Here is a 23,396-nt window from a genome sequence, read left to right as displayed (position 1 = left end):
CCCCAGACTTTTCTGATGAGATCAGTGGTGGTATCAAATGTGATTTTCTTTTTTATTGTTGGATTAGATGTTTCCAACATTTATAAGAACTGTGGAAGTGAACCAGTTTTTCAAAATAATCAGTACGCAATTGTGGTAGCCAACCTCCAAGATAGCCACCTGAGCCCTCCCCTTGCATTCATACTCTTGTGTAGTTACTTCCCACATCATACCAGGATTGTTCTCTGTTGCCTCAAGGATATAGCAGAAGTGATAGTATATCACTTCTGGTATTAATAAAAAGATACTACTATGGTGGTGGCAGTGTATCTGGGTAGAGGTTTACATGGCCATGTTCATTGCAAACCTAAAACACTGGAAATTCATCAAGGGAGAGTCTTGATTTGAGCACTTTTCTGCATATGTTAGACCTCTATTAAAATCTTTAAAATGTATGTATCTAGGGACTCAGAGCAGGATTTATGCCTTATGGTCACATTCATAGTGCTTGGTTCATAGTAGCTATACAAGAAGATATAGTTTGCAGAGTGAATAAGTCAATGGTGCTTGAAGCGGTACACCTTTCTAGGAGTCTGTACCAAACCTCTCAAATAACTATCTTGATCCACTCTACCCTGGTAAAGGCTACCCCCAGCACTTCCCTACTTACTTTGCTTTATGATAATGCACCTATTGATATATTTAATAATTTCCCATGCTGCCTATATAGACATGATCATCTTCCAAGTTGTTAGAAATCCTCTAAATTTGTCAAAGTTAACATTTATTGTCATTCACAATAAATAGAACAATCTTTTTACAATAGAACAGTTCAATAAATATTGATTTTTCAGGCAAGAGAATTTCTTGTACAATTTTGTTCAGTCAGGGTAAACATCTAGAGTAATTTATAAGTCCCCTAAAAGCACAACCCATGTGTTGTTCATAACACTCTTTAGTACTGTTTTCTGTTGTTCAATTATCAAGTTATTTTAAAGATTTGGAATAGCGACAATCTAACACAAGCCAACAATGCCATACGGGATATAAGATTTTTTACTGATTGAATTCTAACAGTAGTGGAATTCTAACCAAATCCAATGTTGGCAGCCAAAGGTAACTGCTCTTCTGTTATCATATATAACTTAATATTTTGTTCAGGTGTTTAATTTTTAGATGAAACAAAAGCTCACTAATTTAGATGAAACAAAAATCATAACATTCAAGTGCCAAAATCTGCTCAAGCACTATACTTTATATTTAGGCACACTGTTTAAAAGGTATACAGATGGTTGGCCGTAATAAGTAACATTTTTTTTCCACATAGTTTTCTCAGAAGTTAAAGTTAACTACATTGTAAACCAATGAAAAATCATATTTTTTATTATCCATTTTCCAAGTTAAAGTATTTGAAATTGTACCCTTAAGTATACCCTGGTCAAGACAAATGTGAACAAGACTCAAAAATCTTATACCACAAAGATTGATTTCTACCATACTACCAATTTATGTTGTATGTAGGCTTTGATTCATCTAGTGAAGAAAACTCACAATAAAAATAGGATTTCTGTTATGGATGGGGGACTTGGAAGGAGTTAAGGGGAAAAGATTTAAAGCACATTTTTTTTCTTTCATTCCAAAGGTGCATGGAGTTCTACATCCACCCATAGTCCACCAATCATTCAGTGTGAATGGTATGTATCACTGAAAAACCAAAAGGGGCGGGGGGCGGTAGCAGGGTGAGAGGTCAGGAATGATTTAAAACTCTGAAAAACTACAAAGCCATCCAAAGAAAAAATATCATCAAAGTAAAAGCAATGGAGTTTATTTCAGTGAAATTACCTTAAATTAGATATATTAAGCTCCCCAATCCCCCAACCTGATAGAAAAGTTCCTCTCAGTGAGAAATCATTTATTTTAATGGCAAAAATTTTACATATCAGTAAAATCTGTTATTTAAAACTGTGTACAGTACATTTCTGGCAAAAGCCTTATACATCTTTCAGTTGTCAAGACAAAGTAAAAATATGGTTGCATAAAATCACAAAAAATATAAATTGCTGAAAAGATAATAAAAAAAGATTAAAAATCATTTGCATTGACTCCCTTACATCTTCAATTAGTAAGAATTTGCAAACAACAGTAAATTTGTGGAAACTGTGATGAAACCTTGACATTCTCAACCAAAAGTTGTCATTTCAGATATCCCAGCTTAAAATGAACCTACTTGCAATAGTCTGTGTATTTATCATATTTGTACAAGTGCAATATTTAAGTATCCAAAATAAAACTCAGTAACTTAAAGGAATCACAATAACTTAAAAAGAAGCCGTTTACAAAATTAACAAGTTTTAGAAGGTCCTATTTAATTGGTTCCTCTTTTTGTTCCCCACTCCCCACAACAGGTCAGAGACATTACAACAACGTCTTAGCTCTATATACAAATCTGTAGCTTTAAAAATACAGTCTTCTGTTCTTAACACTAGGAACATAATGCCGCACTTAGAGAGCCTACATGAAGTCAGTATCTCCAAAACAGAGGGCCACATACAAGTTATAAGTACAGCTTGAACTTATATTTAAATGGAACTCCTATAATTTTATACAGCTTTCCGATTCTAAGTTGAATAGAATAAGCCCTGGACAGAGGAAGCAAGGTTTTCTCTTGAATTCAGTGCATGTTGCTAGGGATGCTGGAGCTACATCTACAACTATACAAGCTATCATGACACTGGAGAGCATTATCACCCGGTTACACAGGTGCCAAAAACAATACTACAATACCAAGAGTCTTAAAAAGGGGGGGTGGGGGGAAGAGTTCTGTTGCAATGGGAAGAGAATACCAAAAAAACTTTCTTGAAGTTAAAATATAAGGCAATTATGAATGACACAGTATTTTATTATTAGCATACACATACACAAATTTTATCTGAAGTGGCTAAATTTTTTCTTTCTTACACCTAGTATGTAATGCATTACACTAAGAGCAAGAAAAAGAAATTATAAATCTGAGTTCTTAGGAGGATTAAGCAACTTTGGGCAGTTCCCATAATGCTACTTTAAGTAATGAAAATCCAAAGCAAATGTGACTAGTTAGAAGAACTGATTTGTTCCATATTTTATCAAAACAATAAGGTAATAGCTAAGAGATAACCAAATGCAACGTGTAAACTTTAGTTGGAGCCTGGTTTGAAATAAATTTGTATGACAATGAGGGAAATCTAAATATGCATCATTAGATGGCATTAGAGAATGGTATTATGGTTTTTTAGGAGAATGTCATTATTTTTTAGGAGATGCTTTAAGTTTTGAAGAGTGATGAGTCTATCTGCAATGTCCAAATTGTTCAGGGGAAAAAAGCATATATACACACAAACATATACACATAGATATATATAACTGTATCTACATATAGATATATAGATAAATATGGCAAAATGTTAACAAGTATTGAATCTAAGTGGTAGATAACGCATGTGATCACCTTACAGCCTTTCAGTTTTTCTTCTAAAACATGGCCATAATGAAATTTAGGAGAAAAAGTCCTGTTTAAGCAGTTAACAGTTTGTAAGACATGTCCTATGCACTGAATCAACTTAAAAGGTACATGACTGAATGGCCAGACATTCCTGCATACAGTTAATACTGACTGACATGATTAGGAGAGAGGACTCTGTGATATTGGCAAATGTCAAACCAACCAATGATTTATTTACAGTATATGCAACACAGCTCTTGTGACAAAAAGAGCAATTTATATACAGAAATATAGTGGGGCAAACTGTAGAACTAAAATTAGTGCCTGGAGTATCTGAATATATAAGTTCTGTATGTTTTTGCACTTACCAAACTAAAAGAAAAAAATTTAACTTGTGTCAGGTATCTTTAATGTGACTTACCATATACTATAGAATATTAAGGAGAGGATAACGGAAGAATCATCCAGGCTGTCCCTAATGTTGAAAATACTTGCTAAATTAAGGAGCCCAGAAAACAAAATCACCTCTAAAAGTCTCTGGGGATTCTAGTCAAACATTTATTTCTTTATTCCTTTTTTGGCCGTACCACGCGGCATGAGGGATCTGAGTTCCCCCACCAGGGATCGAACCTGCACCCCCCCCTACATTGGAATCACAGAGTCTTAACCACTGGACTGCCAGGGAAGTCTCTAGGCAAATATTTATTGAATAAATCTTTGAAGCAAATATATAACACATCAACATGTAATTAACATATGAAGGCCTTTATGGTAAATTAATATTCTACAAAGCCCTGTATACACTAAATATAAAATAGCCAAAAAATCAAGTGAGCCTGAGAGACCTATAATTCATTGCGCATAGTATATTATTCTATATGCCTACTGAACAATGAACAAAATTGTCTTAATTCATTTTTGCACATTATGCTTTTAACTACTAATCATGTTTCAACCTCTGTGCAAACTGCATTCCAAAAGGCCAACCCTCAGTTATAATTACATATAACTTGATTATACATGGAAGCATTTGGCTATGATTTATTATGCATGCTTATTGCTATCAAAGAAATAAGCAAAGTTTTAGGTTTACTGTGCAAGAATTTTAATTAGATTCGCGCACATCTCAAAAAATTCTATTGTGTGACTTCCAGGTCTTGGAGTTAATTCAACAGGAGAAGAGTCAAGTGAGGTTACAGATGAGGTAAGAGAAGCTTCTGAGGATTTTCCTTGAGCCTCAGCATCTGAATCATTCCTTTGGCAAGCTCGATAGTTGCTAACTGAGCCTGATCTCTGTGGCGTAGCAGTCCCTGATTTGGCTTCAGTAATTTCATCTGGGTAAAAAAAAAAAAAATTCAATTTATTCTAATCCATGACACCCTTCCCAAAATTTTAACAGTATTTAATTTGCTTCTTTAAGTGAGACCAGCTATCAAGAGCATGTTTATTTTGAATACTCCCTATAACAGAGGCAATGAATTATGCCACTTGCCTCTTTTACACACAGTAATGTAGTCAGTCCTCTGATGACTTATTAAGATTGCATACATATTTGGCTACTCATCAGTCTTGCAATCCATGATTAAGAGCTCAAAGAACTAATAATGAGGCTTAATAAACATCATTAACTAGCAACAGAAGTCAACCTTTCTATATTAAAATAAATGCACTGAAAATTTAAATCTTGGAAATCATCTCATCTAACTCCTTGTTTTATTGATAAGAAAACATAAACCCCTAACAGTTAAGTGACTTGCCTAACAAGTGGCTTAAGGTAACAAGTAAACAGAGAGGTAAATCTTGAAACTGAGTCTACTAACGCTCATCTCAGTGCTCTTACTTTGTCTTCATATTTAAGATCTTATAAAAGAGCAGCAATTCCAATGAACAAAAACAAGGAAAAACTAAAATTAAGAACACAACATAAAAACAGTAAATGGTCATTCAGTTGGTAAACCCAGGTACTAATAAACCTAAGGTTACAAATTTAATCCAAATACAATGGAAAAAAAGTTAAACCCATTCTGTATCTCAGACTGCATTGTTAATACCATCTGGACATAAACAGGTTTGGCCAACATATCATAGCTTAAAGCTGTGTCTTTTGATACTGTGTAGGTACTATCTTTGAGTTTATAAAGAAGACAAAGCCATGGGTAAATCTCATAAGTGAACAAAAGTAGCAACATATCTTAATTGACTTGGCCAATGAAGAATAGCCATTAACACGTCTACTTAGTTAAAGATTCTGTTTGTGAGAGAACATTTATATATACACAGCTGTGTGCATGCATGCTTAGTCACATCCAACTCTTTGCGACCCCACGGACTGTACCCCGGCAGGCTTCTCTATCCATGGGATTTCCCAGGCAAGAATGCTGGAGTGGGTTGCCATTTCCTTCTCCAGGGGATCTTCCTGACCCAGGGAAATAACCCTGCATTGGCAGGTGGATTCTTTACCTCTGAGCCACCAGGGAAGTGCTGTACTCTACTTAATTTTATTAAATATCAGATATTTTTGAAGTTTAATGCTATTGACTTCAACAGCAAAGTCAACATTTATTCTAAATAAACCATTTCATCTTACCAAAATGAACTACAAGAAACAAAAATGTAACAAACTATCAGTTTAAGATAAAGCTGTATAACGCTTTAAGGATTTTAGAAGATAGTCTTAAAAGGACAATAAACTATTTCCTAGATTCTCAAATATTCAAATCTAAAAGGTGCTTTTATGTTCTTTTGCTATTGAATTACGAGGTACAATTCAAGAAGCTTCAAAAGACTCAAAGATTTACTAAAATCCCAAACTAAGTAACAAGGTCTAATATGTCGTCTACATTGTTCTGTGTGATGTACATACCATCAATACTTCGGAAATCCAATAAATATGTTCTACTATCCACTTGGTATAACTGCAGACTCATTTTGGAGTATGTACTTGTCACAGGATTCTTCCTCCGAACACGCAAATAATACGGGTTTACAACCTAGCGCATGGTATGGACAAAAACAAAGTGAAAAGGAATTCTTCTATAAAACATGATAGACTACAGGTTTGTCAAATGTGCTAATATTCAGAATGCTCTTTCTTTCTTACCTTCCATTCATAATCCAGTTGTTTAATTGCTCTACAAACTTCTGCCATGATATCATTTGGCCGACTTTGACTTCTAATTCCCAAATGCCATTTTGCTTTCCTTACACCTTGGTGTTTAGATTTCTGTGGATTTAATTCATCGAGGGTATGGCGCGCCCTGGGAGTTTCAGCAACCAAGAATGGTACTCTTTCAGGATGGGGCCGGGTCAAGTGGTGATCGTCGAGAAACGAATCTGGTGGGCTTGTTGCCAAGTAAAAATCTTTGGCCTCGTTCATTATCCTCCTGTTATCTATTATGAGGTGGTAGGCAACTGCCAAAGGGTCCTGGTGATTTCTGTTATAAAGGCAGCTGAGAACCTCCTCCTCTGAGCATTCAAATTTTTCACATACTTCTTTTAAGGCTTCATCATCAATCATGGTTGAGCTGTATGATGGATCCTCAGGAAAGAGATATTTTGGAAGGTCCTGTTTAAACCATTCATGTTCCCTGAGAGAAAATGGTAGGTGTCAGAAGGGTTTGGAGGAGAGAGGAGACTGAAAGTAACTGTTTGGGGGAATTTATACTCGTACAGTATTATCATTCATACTGTTATCATTTTTTTAAAACAGATTTTTCTCTCTTGGCTCACATTTCATTGTATAACAGAAATGCTCAGCCTTCCTCTCATAGTAAGAGGGAGACAACACTGCTGGAGCAACCAGGGAAGAAGTGTCTACACTTTAAATTTTTGGAACAAATGGCAATGGCATGCTAATGGTAAAGACATCTTATTTCCAGCTCAGAAAAGAACAAAATTAGTCTGTGGTTTCCTCTTGGGATATATTGTTAAGTGAAAAAAATATATAAACAAAAATAGACAGCTTTCACTCACTGAATGCTTACTATGTGGTAGATTTTAAGTTGAACACTTCATATCTGTTATCTCACCTCATTTTCAAACAACTCCAGTAAGATAATAATAATGTCCCCTTATTTTAATGAAGGAACTGAGATTTCCTAATTTTATATATAAAGGGATATTTTTGGACTTCAATTGTATAAAAATATGCTAAAATTTAAAATATTGAGAGGAAACACCCCAAAGAACAAAGATTATCTTCTGGATAATGGAATTAAAGATCATTTAAATTCTCTAATGTTTTTGGTGTTTTCTAAGTCTTTTCCAATTGTCACATATTTCATTTAAATTGGAAAAAAGTAGGTAAAACACAAGAAAAACCACCTCTAAGATATTCTGAAATATAAATTTTAGAGATGAATCAGTCCTTCTCTTCTAGTAGTGAAGTCATGACCTACCATTCCTTCTCTTTTTTAGTCTGCAGAAAATGGAGTAAATGGAAAGGAATTAAGCTTTTTTTTTTTTTTACTGGAGTGTAGTTGGTTTACAATGTTGTGTTACTTTCTGCTGTACAACACAGTGAATCAGTTACACATATATCCACTCTTTTTTAGACTCTTTCCCCATACAAGTCATTACATAGTATTGAATAGGGTCCCCTGTGCTTATAAAGTAGGTCCTTATTATTTATTTATTTTAGGAATCAAACTTTAAGTTCTACATATGCTCTTTCTTCTTCATTGCCCTAATACTTTCGTCTTTACTGGTCCCAAATACATATCTGATTTCTTTCATCCTTCTTCCTCCATCTCAGAGAAATGTTCTATATAGCCATTAGAAGACCAAAAGAGAAATTTCCATTAACGAAAAAAGGAAAGAAAAACAATGGTAGAAGAAACAAAGTTTGCAGTATTATCTTCATCAGAAATGACCTGCTCAAATTTGAGATTTGTCATCATCACTTTTGCCTTATTTAAACTGTTAGGTTGAACCACATGAAACTGGCAATACTGGTGGACCTTTTACTTACAAAACAATAATTTCATATGTAATTCAATGTATACTACTACAAAAACAACATGTCATTGACTGAATTAAAATGTTCTCATTCCTAGAGATGAACAAAAGGGAAAAATACAGTAACTTGTAAGATGAGAACTCAAAAAGCAATATACAAATTTACTATGAAAAAGTATGAGAATGTATAAAAGTCAAACATGAAGCATATTACAGAAACTCTTAAAGAATCACTACCAAATCTAATACCCGACTAGGGTCTTTTTTATTTTTCATTACATCTTTTTTTTTTTAAATTTAAAAAGTAATGTTCACAGTTACAATTTCAAAACAAATAAAGAAGCATAAGCAAAAAGTGAAAGCCTTTCCTCCTCCTAATCTTACTTCCTAAGGTAGCCAGTTTAGTATTTTTAAATATCAAGATAAAATAAGTTTGAGTCTATACATTATTTTTAATATAAAAATGGGATTACATTGTACAAACTATTCTGCAAATTTCTCTTTCACTTGACTTATATCACGGATACTGTTAGATCTGACAATCAGATTGCTTTCTCACCTGATATCTTTGATTGTGGCTCTCTTCATGGGATCCACCTGCAGCATATGTTTCAAAAGGCTAATCACAGAAGGATTTAAATATTGAGGGGTATAAAAGATCCCATCACATATCTTCTTAAAAAGAGTTGGCACATGATCATCATCAAATGGAAGGGTTCCACATAATAAAGCGTAGAGAATAACCCCACTGCTCCATATATCTACCTCTGGGCCAGCATACAATCTGCAACAGGAAATACCAACTGGGTTAAACAATCATTAGTAACTTAAGAGTCAATCAATGAATCATACATTTTAAATACAGATATTTTATAAAGAATTATTAGTCAGAATATGGTTTCTATAAGTCACTGCTATGTACTACACATAGAGATTCTACACTAATTCTATCAATATTATCTTAGGACACAACATTTAAGAATTTTTTTAAAGTTACAGACTATAGCTAAAATTATCTCCTCAGTACCGCACAACTGTCCTATCTTGAGACATCATACTTCAATATAGAGTAAAAGCACTTCGTACCTCCAACTAATAGGGCCAAACTTTGAACAAACATATCATTACTGTATTTAAAACCACTGTTTTTTGGTTACAGATTAAGCAATCTTTCCTCAACTGGGAATGTTCTGTAGTGATGGACTATAAACCCACTCTCCCCAATTACCCAAGACCTTATACCAAGGTAAAAGGGGCCTGAAGCTGTGGAATGAAGCCCAGCTAACTGATTTGCAGAGGACTTTAAACTCTTATTTGCATTGTACTGTAGCCTGCTGACTTAACTGTTGTTATTTAGTTGCTAAGTCGTGTCCAACTCTTTTGCGACCCAATGGACTGTAGCCCGTCAGGCTCCTCTGTCCATGGAATTCCCCAGGCAAGAATACTGGACTGGGTTACCATTTCCTACTCCAAGGGATCTTCCTGACCCAAAGATCGAACTCAGGTCTCCTGCATAGCAGGTGGATTCGTTACCGCTGAGCCACTAGAGAAGCCCTACTGAGATAACTAGCTGCAGACTAATTAGATAACCCACTCAAAGTCTGGCTTCAGGGAAAGGGTTTCTTTAAATTGGTCAAATAAATTACTGAACTGACTAATAAATACTGTTTTGAAAGTAAAGGTTTCCATACATCTAGACCACACAGAAAGACCTTATCCAAACTGGGAAAACAGACTTCGGTAACGGCCCATTATATATATATACACAATTACATATCTTTTTGTTTAGTTAATTAACAACGCCCCCAGTATCCAGGTCCTGAACTGTCTTCTTCCCCAAATAATCTACACAGCCCATATGAAATAATTTTAACATTTACCTGCTAATATAGAAAGATAATGATGAACCTTGATAAATCTAAAATTAGATATTTTTGCCTTACTCATATCCATGCCTTAACACAAACATAATTTCTCTGAGTAGGCTAGGCTAGCTAGCTTATGAAAATAGAAAGAAAATACTACTACATTTCTGCATTCTAAATCAGGATGTAAGTCATTCAAACAAAGAAATAAGGTTTGAATGAAAAGTTATTAAAAGTTAATTATAAAAACTAGTAAACGAACTTTAGCTTCTCTGTTTTCTATTTCAGTAGTATAACGAAGAACAATTCCTCTTCAAAAAAGTAAGTTTTACTGTCATCTAAACTATTCAAAAAGCTGCCTTATACTAAGATCTCATGTTCTCAATGCTGGTAGTTAGTATAAATTAACTGAGAGACTAGAATTCTTATTTTAGTCTCTAGAAGATTTAAAGAATGAAAATTAAAAATAAATGAAATCTGAAGATTTTTATCAATACTTTAGTCCAATTCCCCAAAGTACCTTATCATAAAAGCTAAAGCTAATTTGAAAAATTAAAGCTACACATTACACTTTTAATTCTTCATCTAAGTGAATAGTAAACCATTTATTACTAGATATTTCTGCATTAGTCAAGTTTTTAATGTCTCACTTTTAAACTTGCTAGTTTTTAAGCCTTCAATTTCTTCCACCAGGGGAAAAAATGAAAGTACTCTCATGTAACTAATATTATATTAACTTGCAAACCAATATCCTCCTCTATAAATGGAGTTCTTAATCCTGATTCACTTATAATATTTTATTCTTATAATAGAACACTTTTTGGATGAGAAAAGAATAAGCTTTAAGTTTCTTTCACTAGAATTGAGTATTATACCATAGACTAACGAAGTCTAGGAGAAAAATATGATTACAAATATACTGGGCTGGGAGGAGGTGTCAAACACTACCTTCCTGAAATTACTTCTGGTGCAGCATAGTTGGGTGAGCCACAACTTGTTCTTAAAAATTCACCATCTGACATCATGTTTGAAAGACCTGAAAATGCACAAAATTCACCGCTCAAGATTTCCCAAGGACAAAAGTAAAAACAATTCCATTAAACGATAAAACTGAGTTTGCATTAAAGTGATAAATCATCATTTTGTTCGTTCTTTCAACAGAATCCTACATCCTTTATTGTTTCCAAATATTTTGCCTTTATGCCATAAAACTTATAACCTGTTTCAACAGTTAAAGTTAGTGCAAGGTCAGGAGTTCACTGAATACATATTAAGCTATTAGTTATTTTGCTTATTAGAATAAACTGGGCAAGTTTAAGATTCACAGACTTAGAGAACAAACTTATGGCTGCCAGATGGGGAAGAACAGGGGGTAGAGATTGGGGGTTTGAGATCGACATGCATGCTCTTGGTATATTTACAATGGATAACCGACAGATCCTACTGTAGCACAGGGAACTCTGCTCAGTGTCATGTGGTAGCTGGATGAGAAGGGAGTTTGGGGTAGAATGGATACATGCATATGTATGGCTGAGTCCCTTTGCTGTCCACTTGAAACCATCACAACATTGTCAATTGGCTATACTCTAATATAAAATAAAAAACTTTTTTAAAAATGGGTATGTTTTAATTAATAAAGAAATTACTAGGGAAAAAATGTAGACTGGAATTAAAATTCAAAGTTTCTATTAACCCCTGATCTGATTCTTCAAAAATATATATATATAGTAATTTTTAATATCCAAGTTCCTTCATAGTTATACTACAAAACAAAAAACTCAGGAATTCCCTAGCAGTCCAGTGGTTAGGACTCAGTGCTATGGCTCAGGTTCAATTCCTGGTCAGGGAACTAAGATCCCACAAATCATAGTTCAGTTCAGTTCAGTCCAGTCGCTCAGTCATGTCCGACTATTTGCAACCCCATGAACCGCAGCACACCAGGCCTTTCTGTCCCTCACCAACTCCCAGAGTTTACCCAAACTCAAATCCATTGAGTTGGTGATGCCATCTAACCATCTCATCCTCTATCATCCCCTTCTCCTCCCTTCAATCTTTCCCAACATCAGGGTCTTTTCAAATGAGTCAGCTCTTCACATCAGGTGGCCAAAATATTAAGAGTTTCAGCTTCAACATCAGTCCTTCCAATGAATACCCAGGACTTATTTCCTTTAGGATGGACTGGTTGGATCTCCTTGCAATCCAAGGGACTCTCAGGAGTCTTCTCCAACACCACAGTTCAAAAGCATCAACTCTTCGGCGCTCAGCTTTCTCTACAGTCCAACTCTCACATCCATACATGACCACTGGAAAAACCATAGCCTTGACTAGATGGACCTTTGTTGACAAAGTAATGTCTCTGCTTTTTAATATGCTGTCTAGGTTGGTCATAACTTTCCTTCCAAGGAGTAAGTGTCTTTTAATTTCATGGCTGCAGTCACCATCTGCAGTGATTTTGGAAATCACAGGTGCAGCCAAAAGAAGAAAACTCTACTTCCTCAAAAATACAATGAATAAAAATAATGACAACTAAAGAATAAGGAAGTCAAATAATTTAGTCAGTTATTTAAAAAAATCTCAGTAGCTCAGAGCTGTTGGGAACTATTTAGTGAATCTCTAAAATAGATCATACATACAAAACTGAAGAAAATAAAATTTATAAGCATCTCCTCTGATCTGAACTGAAACAAAGCAAGAGAGAGTTGCAGAGATTCATTTTTATCTAAGGTTTAATAATGTCAATGGCAATTTATATAGGAAAACAAACTCATTACATTTTCCTCAAGCTGATATTATGCTTTTCTATCATTTAAATACTTTCATTTTTTAAAAATAATTTTATTCACATGGTTTGCCTTCTGACTTTCAAAGTCTGAGTAACTTCATCCCAGTCTCTTTCCTCTCGCTCCATAGCTGATCAAAAGAACACGTGGAAATAGGTTGCTAACTTCTTCACAAATAATGGTCTCTTTTCAGATGATGTCACTAATGCTGCCAATTTAAATTGTCTGCCTAATGTAATAAAAGTCAATTTTAAAGACATAAAGCTATGAAAAGAGAATTCCTTATTTTTACTCCTTTTCGTATGCTCCTAGACTAATAGTGAGGATATACTACTTTGGGATATTCAGTTGATTATATGCAAGTTACCTGAAGAAACGTACTGATGTTTGTTAAACATAATGAATATATGAAACTATAAAAATCTCCTTACCAAAATCAGCTATCTTTGCATTCATGTGTGCATCAAGCAGGACGTTTTCAGGTTTCAAATCTCTGTGGACCACCATATGCCTGTGACAGTAATCCACACCAGAAAGGATTTGTTGGAACAGTCGTCGACTTTCTTTTTCATCCAGCTAAGAAAAAGCAGAGAGGCAACTTAAAGGTGTATCTTTCAAAAGAAAGTAGTCTATCTATAATTCTGTAGCCTATAAAACTGTGAAAATGCAAGAACCTTCCAAATGAACCTCACTCATGAGATGCTTTTTAAATGGGGAGGTGGTACAGGCCGCACAAAACAGAAATGCTAGGAGGATCTTAGAACTCAAAATCAGTAACTCAGTTTTCTCATATTATCACTCTCATGACTATACTCTAATAGCTTGTTCTCATCTAAATATCATGTGCTATTTCGGATAATTTCAATTTTTACTTGAAACTAGGTGTGTTTTCTCCTATAAATTACAAATACTTATTCTTTGATTCCTTTAACAAATATTTATTGAATACCTTCAATGTGCCATGCACTGTTTTAGACACTCATGATATAGCAATGACAAAAAGAGGCCCTAATCTAGTTAATAGACACATAAATAAAAAGAATAAGAGTATTCTGAAGAAAAACAAAGGAGGACAAGGGCACAGAGAATTATGTTGGGGTGGGGAATCTGGTTTGAACCATATGAGAAAGCAACATTTAAGCACTGTTAATGAATTAGCAAGCAACCATGTTATCCTAGCTTCTAAAAGGTGTTTTAATTTAAAAAAAAAAAAAACCTAATTCATTTGTTTTATAAAATAGAGTGAAAGTGAAGGTTGCTCAGTGTCTGACTCTTTGCAACCCCATGGACTATGTACAGTCCCTGGAATTCTCCAGGCCAGAATAGTGGAGCGGGTAGCTGTTCCCTCTCTAGGACATCCTCCCAACCCAGGGATCAAACCCAGGTGTCCTGTATCACAGGCACATTCTTTACCAGCTGAGCCACCAGGGAAGCCTTTATAAAATAAAACAGCATTTATCTTTACTCCGCTTACTGAAAAAATTATCTTATGCTGTACTACATTTTTAAAGATATTTTTTTAAAAACTTCTCTTTCCATTTATCCACACTTTCTTATTTTATGATTTTTTTTCCATAAGTGAAAACCATTACTTGGATATGCCTGCTCCTAAGAAGTCATATTTAATAAATAAGCTATTAATATTCTAGGCAAAGGACGCTAACATGCAGTTCTTTAACACAGGTCACAAATTAGCATTCTAAAACCAGGTTCCTATACCTTAAATGGTAATAGATAATCTGGAAGATGAACCAGTAAATTCTTTTGAAAGCAAAACCAAAACTATCAAAGAGATAAGAGATACCCTTGCTCAAGAGCAGGTAATAATGATTAGCAATCTAATTTACTTCTAGAAGAAATATAGGTTCATTTTGTAATACAACTTCATATATAAATATACTAAATGAAAAGAACAATGTGTTCTAAATGTGAAAGAGAAGAAAATCAACTGAGTAAACAAAATACAAGAGGTAAAATACTAGTTAGGCTACAAAAATGAAAATTATATTCAATACTAGACAAGGAGGCAAAGCCTATAAAGAAAGACTAGAAAAGTCAAAGCATATTTCCATTTAAACATGGAAGATGGAACATCACTAAGATGACAGCATATAAAGACAAAAGAGCAAGAGAAGAGACGGCAGTAACTAAGGGGAGTCACTAAGCGAGAGGGCAGATGAACAGTGATAAAGACTTGGCTAACCACAGAAAGCTGAAACCTAAGCCTTTAGGGGTGGAACGCAATGATAAACTCATCTGCACACAGACTTCTTAAAGGGCTTAGATATTGGAAGTGTTGGGAATTTCTGATGATAGAAGTGAGAAATGGACTGAAAATAGGACAGCTGATTGAAGAAAGAAGTTTTAAGCTCACCACCCTTACTAGGGAATAAGAGCAATGATTTACTCTTTAGTAAGGAGAGCTGAGTGCTGAAGAACTGATGCTTTTGAACTGTGGTGTTGGAGAAGACTCTTGAGAGTCCCTTGGACTACAAGGAGATCCAACCAGTCCATTCTAAAGGAGATCAGTCCTGGGTATTCTTTGGAAGGAATGATGCTAAAGCTGAAACTCCAATACTTTGGCTACCTCATGTGAAGAGTTGACTCATTGGAAAAGACTCTGATGCTTGGAGGGATTGGGGGCAGGAGGAGAAGGAGATGACAGAGGATGAGATGGCTGGATGGCATCACTGCCTCGATGGGCATGAGTTTGAGTGAACTTCGGGAGATGGTGATGGACAGGGAGGCCTGGTGTGCTGCAATTCATGGGGTCGCAAAGAGTCGGACACGACTGAGCAACTGAACTGAACTGAACTGAACTGAAGGCTAAACACAGCCCTGTTCCGCAAGGACACTAGAGGAGGAATGAGGCACCACATGGAGAACATGGGGCTTAAATGAAAGTCAGCATAGTAATCAGTGAGCCTCTTGGACCCTTCCCCATTTAGCTCACAGAGCACTGGCAGCTAAGCTCACACCCTCAAGGAAACTGGAAGGTTTCTTCTTGAGCAACTATCTCAGCAAGGAAAAAATATTATTAACATTTGGTGTTCCCTAGTAAAACAGACAGGTCCCTACTCATTCAACCGATGGGAAGGTCCATCAATTAATAAATTCCACCCTCCTGACCTTGGCATTTAGAATTTCACTCTCAAATATGAGTGGACAACCTACAATCACCAGATATCTAAGCAAGGATCATGCACAAAATACAAAGACCAATAAAATGAACAGAAAAAGCAGGGAGCACAGAAGGTACAGAAGCAATCAAGGAAAGAAAACAAAAAAAATTTTAAAGAAATTGGCATCCTCGAACAGATGTTTATTATCTCTGTGGAACAAAATAATAGGCTATCTAAAGAAAGACGACTTCAGAAAATAAGGAAGAAATAAAAAATGACAGCTGGAATTTTAATATGCAATGGGTAAAATTGAGCACAATTCCCATAATGTAAAGCAAAATGATCAGGACATGAAAAATGGAAAAGATAAGAAGCATGACAGCAATTCAACTTGTGTCTTTTCCCATTTTTTAGGCAGAATATTGGTGCCAGGGATGGGGGCAGGGAGGTCAGTGGAGGAAGCAGGAGGTGAAAAGACAAGTGGAATACCCAAGATTGAAATGAATCATGTTAAGAAATGGTAGAATCAAAATTAACTTGGTTAATGATTTTGATTTTGATGAAAGTGAACAAATATGCTATGCAGAACAAATGAATGAATGATGTAAAGAACTTTAGATTGGGAGGGAAAACAGTTGGCTTCCCAGTGCTCGATGAGGCTCCTCCAGAAGAGGTTTTTGCATACCACATACTCTGGGTATGAGAAAAAGTATGGCAGGGGCAATGTTCTGTTTTTGTATCTGTAACTTAAGATACTGTTCAAAATATCTTTAAAAGTTCCTTCCAACTCTAAATTCTTTAAGTCTAATTCCTACCTCCTTCATGGAGCCTGTTCTTACTACTCCAGGTACATCAGATTTCTGAAACCAAAAAATGAATGCAATTTAAATGTGGCTAGGGTTCACCTGCAAGGCCCAGATTTTTAAGTATTAAATAATATGTTTTTTAAGGATTAAATACATACTTTAAGATATATTTTACAAGTATCCATATGCCCCAGAAGCTAAATCTGAAGATCCTGAGTTCCAGGGTCTCAATCTAATCCTATCACTGATAAATCAAGTGACCTTGAGCAAAAAAGAAATCTGTAAATCTCAGTTTCCATATCTGTGTAAGTAGCCTACGGATATAGTCTTTAAGATCCTTCTTAGCTCTAACAAGTCTATGATTCTAGGCAAATATGTGACTAAGGGGACTGGTTATTAAATAGAACTCTTAACAGAACTGCTTTCTAATATTCTGATGCTCATAAAGGATAAGGGGAGTTACAGAATATATACAGGATTAAATCAGAACTGCTTACCCTTCCATTTTTACAGATATAATCAAATAGCTCTCCTCCTGAGACATATTCCATCACCATGAAAATATCAGATGGTGTACTGATGACCTGGTACCTGGTGAGAGAAAACATTATCTACCAGTATTAAAACATGTATATTCATTCATTCAATAAATATCTACTAAGCGCCTATAATACACCAGGCACTGTGCTAGAAGCTGGGAAAACTGCAGTGAACAAAACAGATTCTCTGCTCTCACAGAGTTTATTTTCCAGGAGCCAGGAAACAGACACTAAATAAAAAAGCAATATCTCAGGTGGTGGAACATGCTATGAAGAGAAATAAAGCAAACTAAGGGAAGGAAATCTTTCATACAGGGTGTTCAAGGAAGGCCTCTCTGATAAAGTAACATGTAACAGAGCCTAATGCAATCAGGAAACAAACTATGCCATTACCAAGAAGGTGAGCCAGGCAGAGGGAAGAGCAAGTGCAAAGGCCCGCAGGGGGAAGCCTGCCTGGCATCTCTGAGCAACAGTAGGAAGGCTAGAGCTGAGTAAGCTGGGAGAGAGAAAACAGGATGTGGGGTCAAAGAGGCAGCTGGTACCAGAGGGCACAGAACCTTACAAAGCCATGATGAGGCTGTGGCTTTCATTCTCTGGCAGAGAGACAGCTAATGAAGGTTTTAAGCAAAACAGTCATGTGGCCTGGCCGATTAGAAGGGTAATAATTTTGACTGATGGCAGCAATGTGAAGAACTGACTGCGTACTAGGGTAGAAGCAGGTGGCTACTGCAGTAGTCCATGACAGAAATGAAGGGGGCCCACACCGGGGTGAGGACAATGACGGAACTGGAATCATATCCTAGATATACTTTTGCAGGAAGAGATGGAGTGGAGGTTAGGAAGTGAGAGAAACAGTAAAGTTAAGGATAGTTCCTAAGTTTCTGCCCTGAGGAACCAGATTATCACCTGAGATGGTAAAAACTGTGGAAGACCAGGTGTGGGAGGGTGATAAAGAGTTCAGGTTTACCCATACCAAGTTTCACGTGCCTCGTGGACACCCAAATGGAGAAGTAAAATAGGTAGCGGGCATAGGAGTCTGAAATCCAGGGAACGGGTTTCAAAGCAGGAGATGTATACTTAAGGGCTGTCGGCACAAAGATGGTATTTAAAACCATGGCATTTCAACAAATTAGAAGAGGTGAGAGTGAAACAAATTCTGAGTCAGCCAGTTCAATACAAAGCCTAAACGGTTTTAATTTATAGTCTGCATAATAAAGCCGCGCAGTAAATAAGTTCTCTGTAGACCCTACAACCGGCAACTGTAAAACAGTAAGTACTACTGCCTTTTGAAATCTGGATTTCTAAAATTCTATTTATTATTTGTTTTATCAGATAGAACCAGTGTAGGGGAGTGAGGGACACTTTCTACTGCGTTGTCTCGAGTGAGGCTAAGTGACATCACGTGGAAATTTGGAGGTCAGGAGTTTTTGTTTTGTGAATCACTGTTGGTTCTATAGCAGTAGGGGGGCACTGAAAGTTATCCATCAAAAGGGCATCAGCTCAGAAAATAAGAAATATAACAGCTGATAAACACAACGGCAGAATGTGGACTCAGGCTTAAGTGACCATGAATGGGGTTAGATAAATACATGAACAGGAAGAACTTCTAACACTCTCAGGAATAAACTGAAGAAATGTCACTTAGCTTTCTCACTTGTCGGATTAAGTGGTTAACAAAAATGATGAAAAAATGATATGACTATATTTAATATAATCAGATCTTACAGTTTAATTATATGAGGATGCCTGAAAAGCTTGAGGTTCTGAATTTCTCTTCGGATTTTTCCTACTACATCAAGGCTTCGAATCTTCTGCCGATTCAGTATCTTCACAGCAACTTTATGCCCAGTCAATTCATGTTTGCCAACTGCAGGAGAAATAATTTTAATAAATTAGTGCCAGGTTTGGTTAATAACATATTTAGAACTATTCTAAGAGTAGAAATCTTAGCCTTCTCCAAAATACTTAAGCAACTCCAAGTTCCTTCCAATTCTGCCTGATTTACCCCTGAGTGTTTAAGAGTGATTAAGTATGGGCTTCCCCTGTGGCTCAGATAGTAAAGAACCGGCCCACAATGTAGGAGACTCAGGCTCAATCCCTGGTTTGGGACGATCCCCTGGAGAAGGGAATGGCTACCCACTCCAGTATTCTTGCCTGGAGAATCCCATGGACAGAGGAGCTTGGCAGATTAGAGTCCATGGGGCTGCAAAGAGTCAGACATGACTGAGTGACTAACACTTTCACTTTCAAGTGGGAAGACACATGAGAAACTACTGGCTGTCATTTTTTCCGGAAAGGAAAGTTGGATGGCTAAGGCAGAGACAGAAAGCAACTTCTTTACTGTTCTCTACCTTTTTATACTTTTAAATTCTCTTAATTTACTTTTCACTTTTTAATCTGTCATACATACACATTGAGCTTTTCTCTCTCGGTGTGCAGTTCTATGGATTTTAACACGTGGAAATTGGTGTCATCACTGTTATAATCAGATACAGAACAGTTTCCTCCTTCCAAAAACCTCCCTCATGTTAGACACACTTTCTCTATAAGCCCTTGAACCTTTTAAATTTTGGTTCATGAGCATGTAGTTTCTATTTTTAAAAATAAGAAAAAAATTTAAGTGATTACTTTTCCATTTTGAATGTTATACCCACATAATCAATGGTTATAACAGAATTTAGACATTTTTTAATAGTGGCAAAGTCTTTTCTAAGGGTCTAGTGGAGAATTTATATTCCAACAAAATCAAGAAGTAAGCCAAGATGGTATTCAGTAAAGAAGGGGTCCAATATACGAGAAAAAGATGACTCCCAGTAAGTTAATGAAGCAAAGTCCGAAGCAACAGCTTTGTGGAAAGCTCTCTAGTTACTAAACTTTGACTTGAACAAGTTAAATTATTTCAACTTTGTATTCAAAGTGACAATACTACATACTCCATAGGGTGACAATGAAGTAAGGCTTGTAAAGCACTTTCCATCATGCCCAGCACAGTAACTTCTTTATGAAGAAACGATGACTATTACTATTTAAGGTTATTTATTTTCCATTGCTCCCAAATGTCTCCCCCGTTCCTAGCTAATCAGTCCTAAAGTTTCTGATTAACCCTGTATAGCCAATTTTATCTCAGCTTTTTCATTTGTCCCTTTTATAGTTAGATTCAGTACAATGCCTTTGTCCAGGTCCACAATAAGTACTAAACAATAGCTTCCCTGGCGGCTCAGACATCTGCCTGCAATGCAGGAGACCGGGGTTCAATCCCTGAGTGGGATCAGGAAGATCCCCTGGAGAAGGGAATCGCTACCCACTCTAGTATTGTTGCCTGGAGAATTCCATGGACAGAGGAACCTGGCAGGCTACAGTCCATGGGGTCACAGAGTCAGACACAATTGAGCAACTAACACTTTCGTTTATTTTTCAAATAGCTGTAATTTCTATGCACCTGGCTTCTATCCCCATAAGCTTCAATCTCACTAACTTGCTCCATCCCCCCTTCCCATCTACACCAGAGATTCCTAGCTTCCAAAGTTCAACCCATTTCCTGACTTTGGTTAATTTTCAACATGATATTGCTAGATGTATATACACATAGTAAGATTTCACTTACTACCCAAAAACTATAGGAACACTTATTGAGTCACAGAAGAGCACAGAGGTAAAAATAGGTTTATCTGACTTAATTTGAAATCAGATTTTTTAAATAATTACTATTTTTAAAAAATATAAATCTAATTGATTTATAATACATAACATAATTAAGGTATACAACTCATTAGTTAATATTCATGACATACCCACTTTATACCCAAACATACTGCCTCTAACTCTCCCAAGCCTGGAAGACTAACAATACTAGCAACAGTTTACAAGTAACTGAGGTACAGGAAGATGAAATAACTTAACCAAGATGAAATAACTTGCCCAAAGTTACATAGCTAGTGACTGACAAAACAAAAATAGGAATCCATGTCTGTCTCAAAAACTTGTCCTTTTTCCAAAAACAGTAAATGAAATGTGAATATTTTTTTAAAGATAATCTTCAAAAGAATAGCGACCAGGGAAGCTATTGTTTAGTACTTATATATAATAATACTAAATAAATATCCTTTTAATAAAAGATAAATAGAAGTTGAACATGTAAGTAGAACCCTTGGTTCACAGTCTTATAATTTTGAAAAGAATAACAGATTGAACTCTCCAAACGAATAAGACTTACTCTAAAACTTCATTCATTTATTTAAGGAATAGTTATTGAGTACCTGCACCCACTATGTGCCAGGCACTTGCTACTATGACCTTTCTCCTGTATGAGAAAATAAATCCACTCTAATAGGCTTCCCAGGTGGCCAGAGGTTAATGCAGGAGACGCAAGTTCAATCCCTGGGTCAGGAAGATCCCCTGAAGTAGAAAACCGGCAACCCACTCCAGTATTCTTGCCTGGAAAATCCCTTGGACAGAGAAGCCTGACAGGATACAGTCCATGGGGTCACAAAGAATTGGACACCACTGAGCAACTAAGAGTACATGCAGTAAAAACCTGCTTCTTAGCAATTTCAATGTTTTATAACAAGATGCCAAAAAAGGCATTTTATTCATTCTATTAAATCTGTTTAAAAGTTACTCAAAAATCTACAACTGATCCTTGAACAACTCGGGTTTGAACCGCAAGAGTCCACTAATACTAGAATTTTTTCAGCATATAAACATTTAACCCCCTTATCCCCAGATGTAGAACCCGAGGGTATGGAGGGCCCACTGTACTATGTCACTTAATAAAAGGGACTTGAGCATCTGGGCCTTTTGGTATCCTCTGGGGCTCCTAGAAACAACCCCTTAAGTATTCTGAGGGGTGACTGCATCATAAAACAGAAATGAAGAGCATAAAACTAAGCACATAGGGAATTCCCCAGTGATCCAGTTGTTAGGACTCAGGGCTTTCACTGCTGGGCCCAGGTTTGATCCCTGGTCGGGGAATTAAGATCCTGCAAGCAATGCACTGCAGCCAAATAAATAAATAAAAGTGCATAAAACATAATGCAAGTGTACTGGGTTGAAGAGTGTCCCTTCTTCCCCACAAATCCACGTCTACCATCACCACAGAATGGGATCTTATTTGAAACCAGGGTTTTGGGGGGTATAGTTAGTTAAGGATCTCAGGATAAAATCATCCTAGATTTAGGGTGGGCTCTATATCTAATGACTGGTGTCCTTATAAGAAAAAGAGAGAACACAGGCACGCACGCACAGAGGTGACTGTGTGAAGACAGGCAGAAACTGCAGTTTGCTTCTACAAGCCAAGGAACACCAGGAGTCCCCAGAGGCTGGAAGAGGAAGAAACAGATTCTCCCCTAAAGCCTCCAGAGGGGCTCTACTAAACCCTTGCTTTCAGGACTTCTGGCCTCCAGAACTCCGAAATGACTTGTTTTTTAAGTCACCCAGCTTTGTGGTACTGTTACCACAGCCCTAAGAAACTGACAGGTTTATGACGTGTGCTCTGCTGTATTTAGTCACTCAGTCGTGCCCAACTCTTTGCAACCCCAGGGACTGTAGCTCACCAGGCTCCTCTGTCCATGGGGATTCTCTAGGCAAGAACACTGGAGCGGGTTGCCATTTCCTCCTCTAAGGGATCTTCTCAACCCAGGGATCAAACCTGCATTCCCTCAGTCTCCTGCATTTCAGGCAGATTCTCTACCACTGAGCCACGTGGGAAGCCCTAGGTTTATGACAGTCACATCAAAATAAACAAGTTAACAAAAGTAATCTTTTTTGAAAACAGATTTTTCTGAACTGCACTACATGTGTCCAAGCATTCTTAAATGGAACACATGATGACAGGGAACCACAGGGACATCATGGAGTTACTTCTCTAGATAG

General features: G+C 36.4%; 1 protein-coding gene across 9 annotated transcripts in view; it reads right to left on the bottom strand.

The window, feature by feature from the left end:
- Window positions 1-1,788: 1,788 nt before the first annotated feature.
- The window catches only part of PRKAA1 (protein kinase AMP-activated catalytic subunit alpha 1), a 28,365-nt gene continuing 6,757 nt past the window's right edge, over window positions 1,789-23,396 (bottom strand). For 3 of the 9 annotated variants that reach the window (XM_069555813.1, XM_069555815.1, XM_069555814.1), the window contains 8 exons: window positions 19,251-19,392; window positions 17,484-17,577; window positions 13,490-13,634; window positions 11,227-11,314; window positions 8,973-9,197; window positions 6,558-7,044; window positions 6,321-6,447; window positions 1,789-4,791 (listed from right to left, as the gene is read on the bottom strand). In XM_069555813.1, coding sequence (XP_069411914.1) covers window positions 4,547-4,791; window positions 6,321-6,447; window positions 6,558-7,044; window positions 8,973-9,197; window positions 11,227-11,314; window positions 13,490-13,634; window positions 17,484-17,577; window positions 19,251-19,392 — 1,553 coding nt within the window. In that variant the 3' untranslated portion in view covers window positions 1,789-4,546. The remainder of the gene's footprint in view (window positions 4,792-6,320; window positions 6,448-6,557; window positions 7,045-8,972; window positions 9,198-11,226; window positions 11,315-13,489; window positions 13,635-17,483; window positions 17,578-19,250; window positions 19,393-23,396) is intronic. The other 6 variants (XM_069555817.1, XM_069555816.1, XM_069555818.1 and 3 more) reach the window with 3 other exon arrangements.

The sequence above is a fragment of the Ovis canadensis genome, chromosome 16, assembly GCF_042477335.2.
Source record: "Ovis canadensis isolate MfBH-ARS-UI-01 breed Bighorn chromosome 16, ARS-UI_OviCan_v2, whole genome shotgun sequence".
NCBI classification, from domain to species: domain Eukaryota; kingdom Metazoa; phylum Chordata; class Mammalia; order Artiodactyla; family Bovidae; genus Ovis; species Ovis canadensis.
Note: the sequence above shows the minus strand (reverse complement) of the source record. Positions and strands in the feature narration are given on the sequence as shown.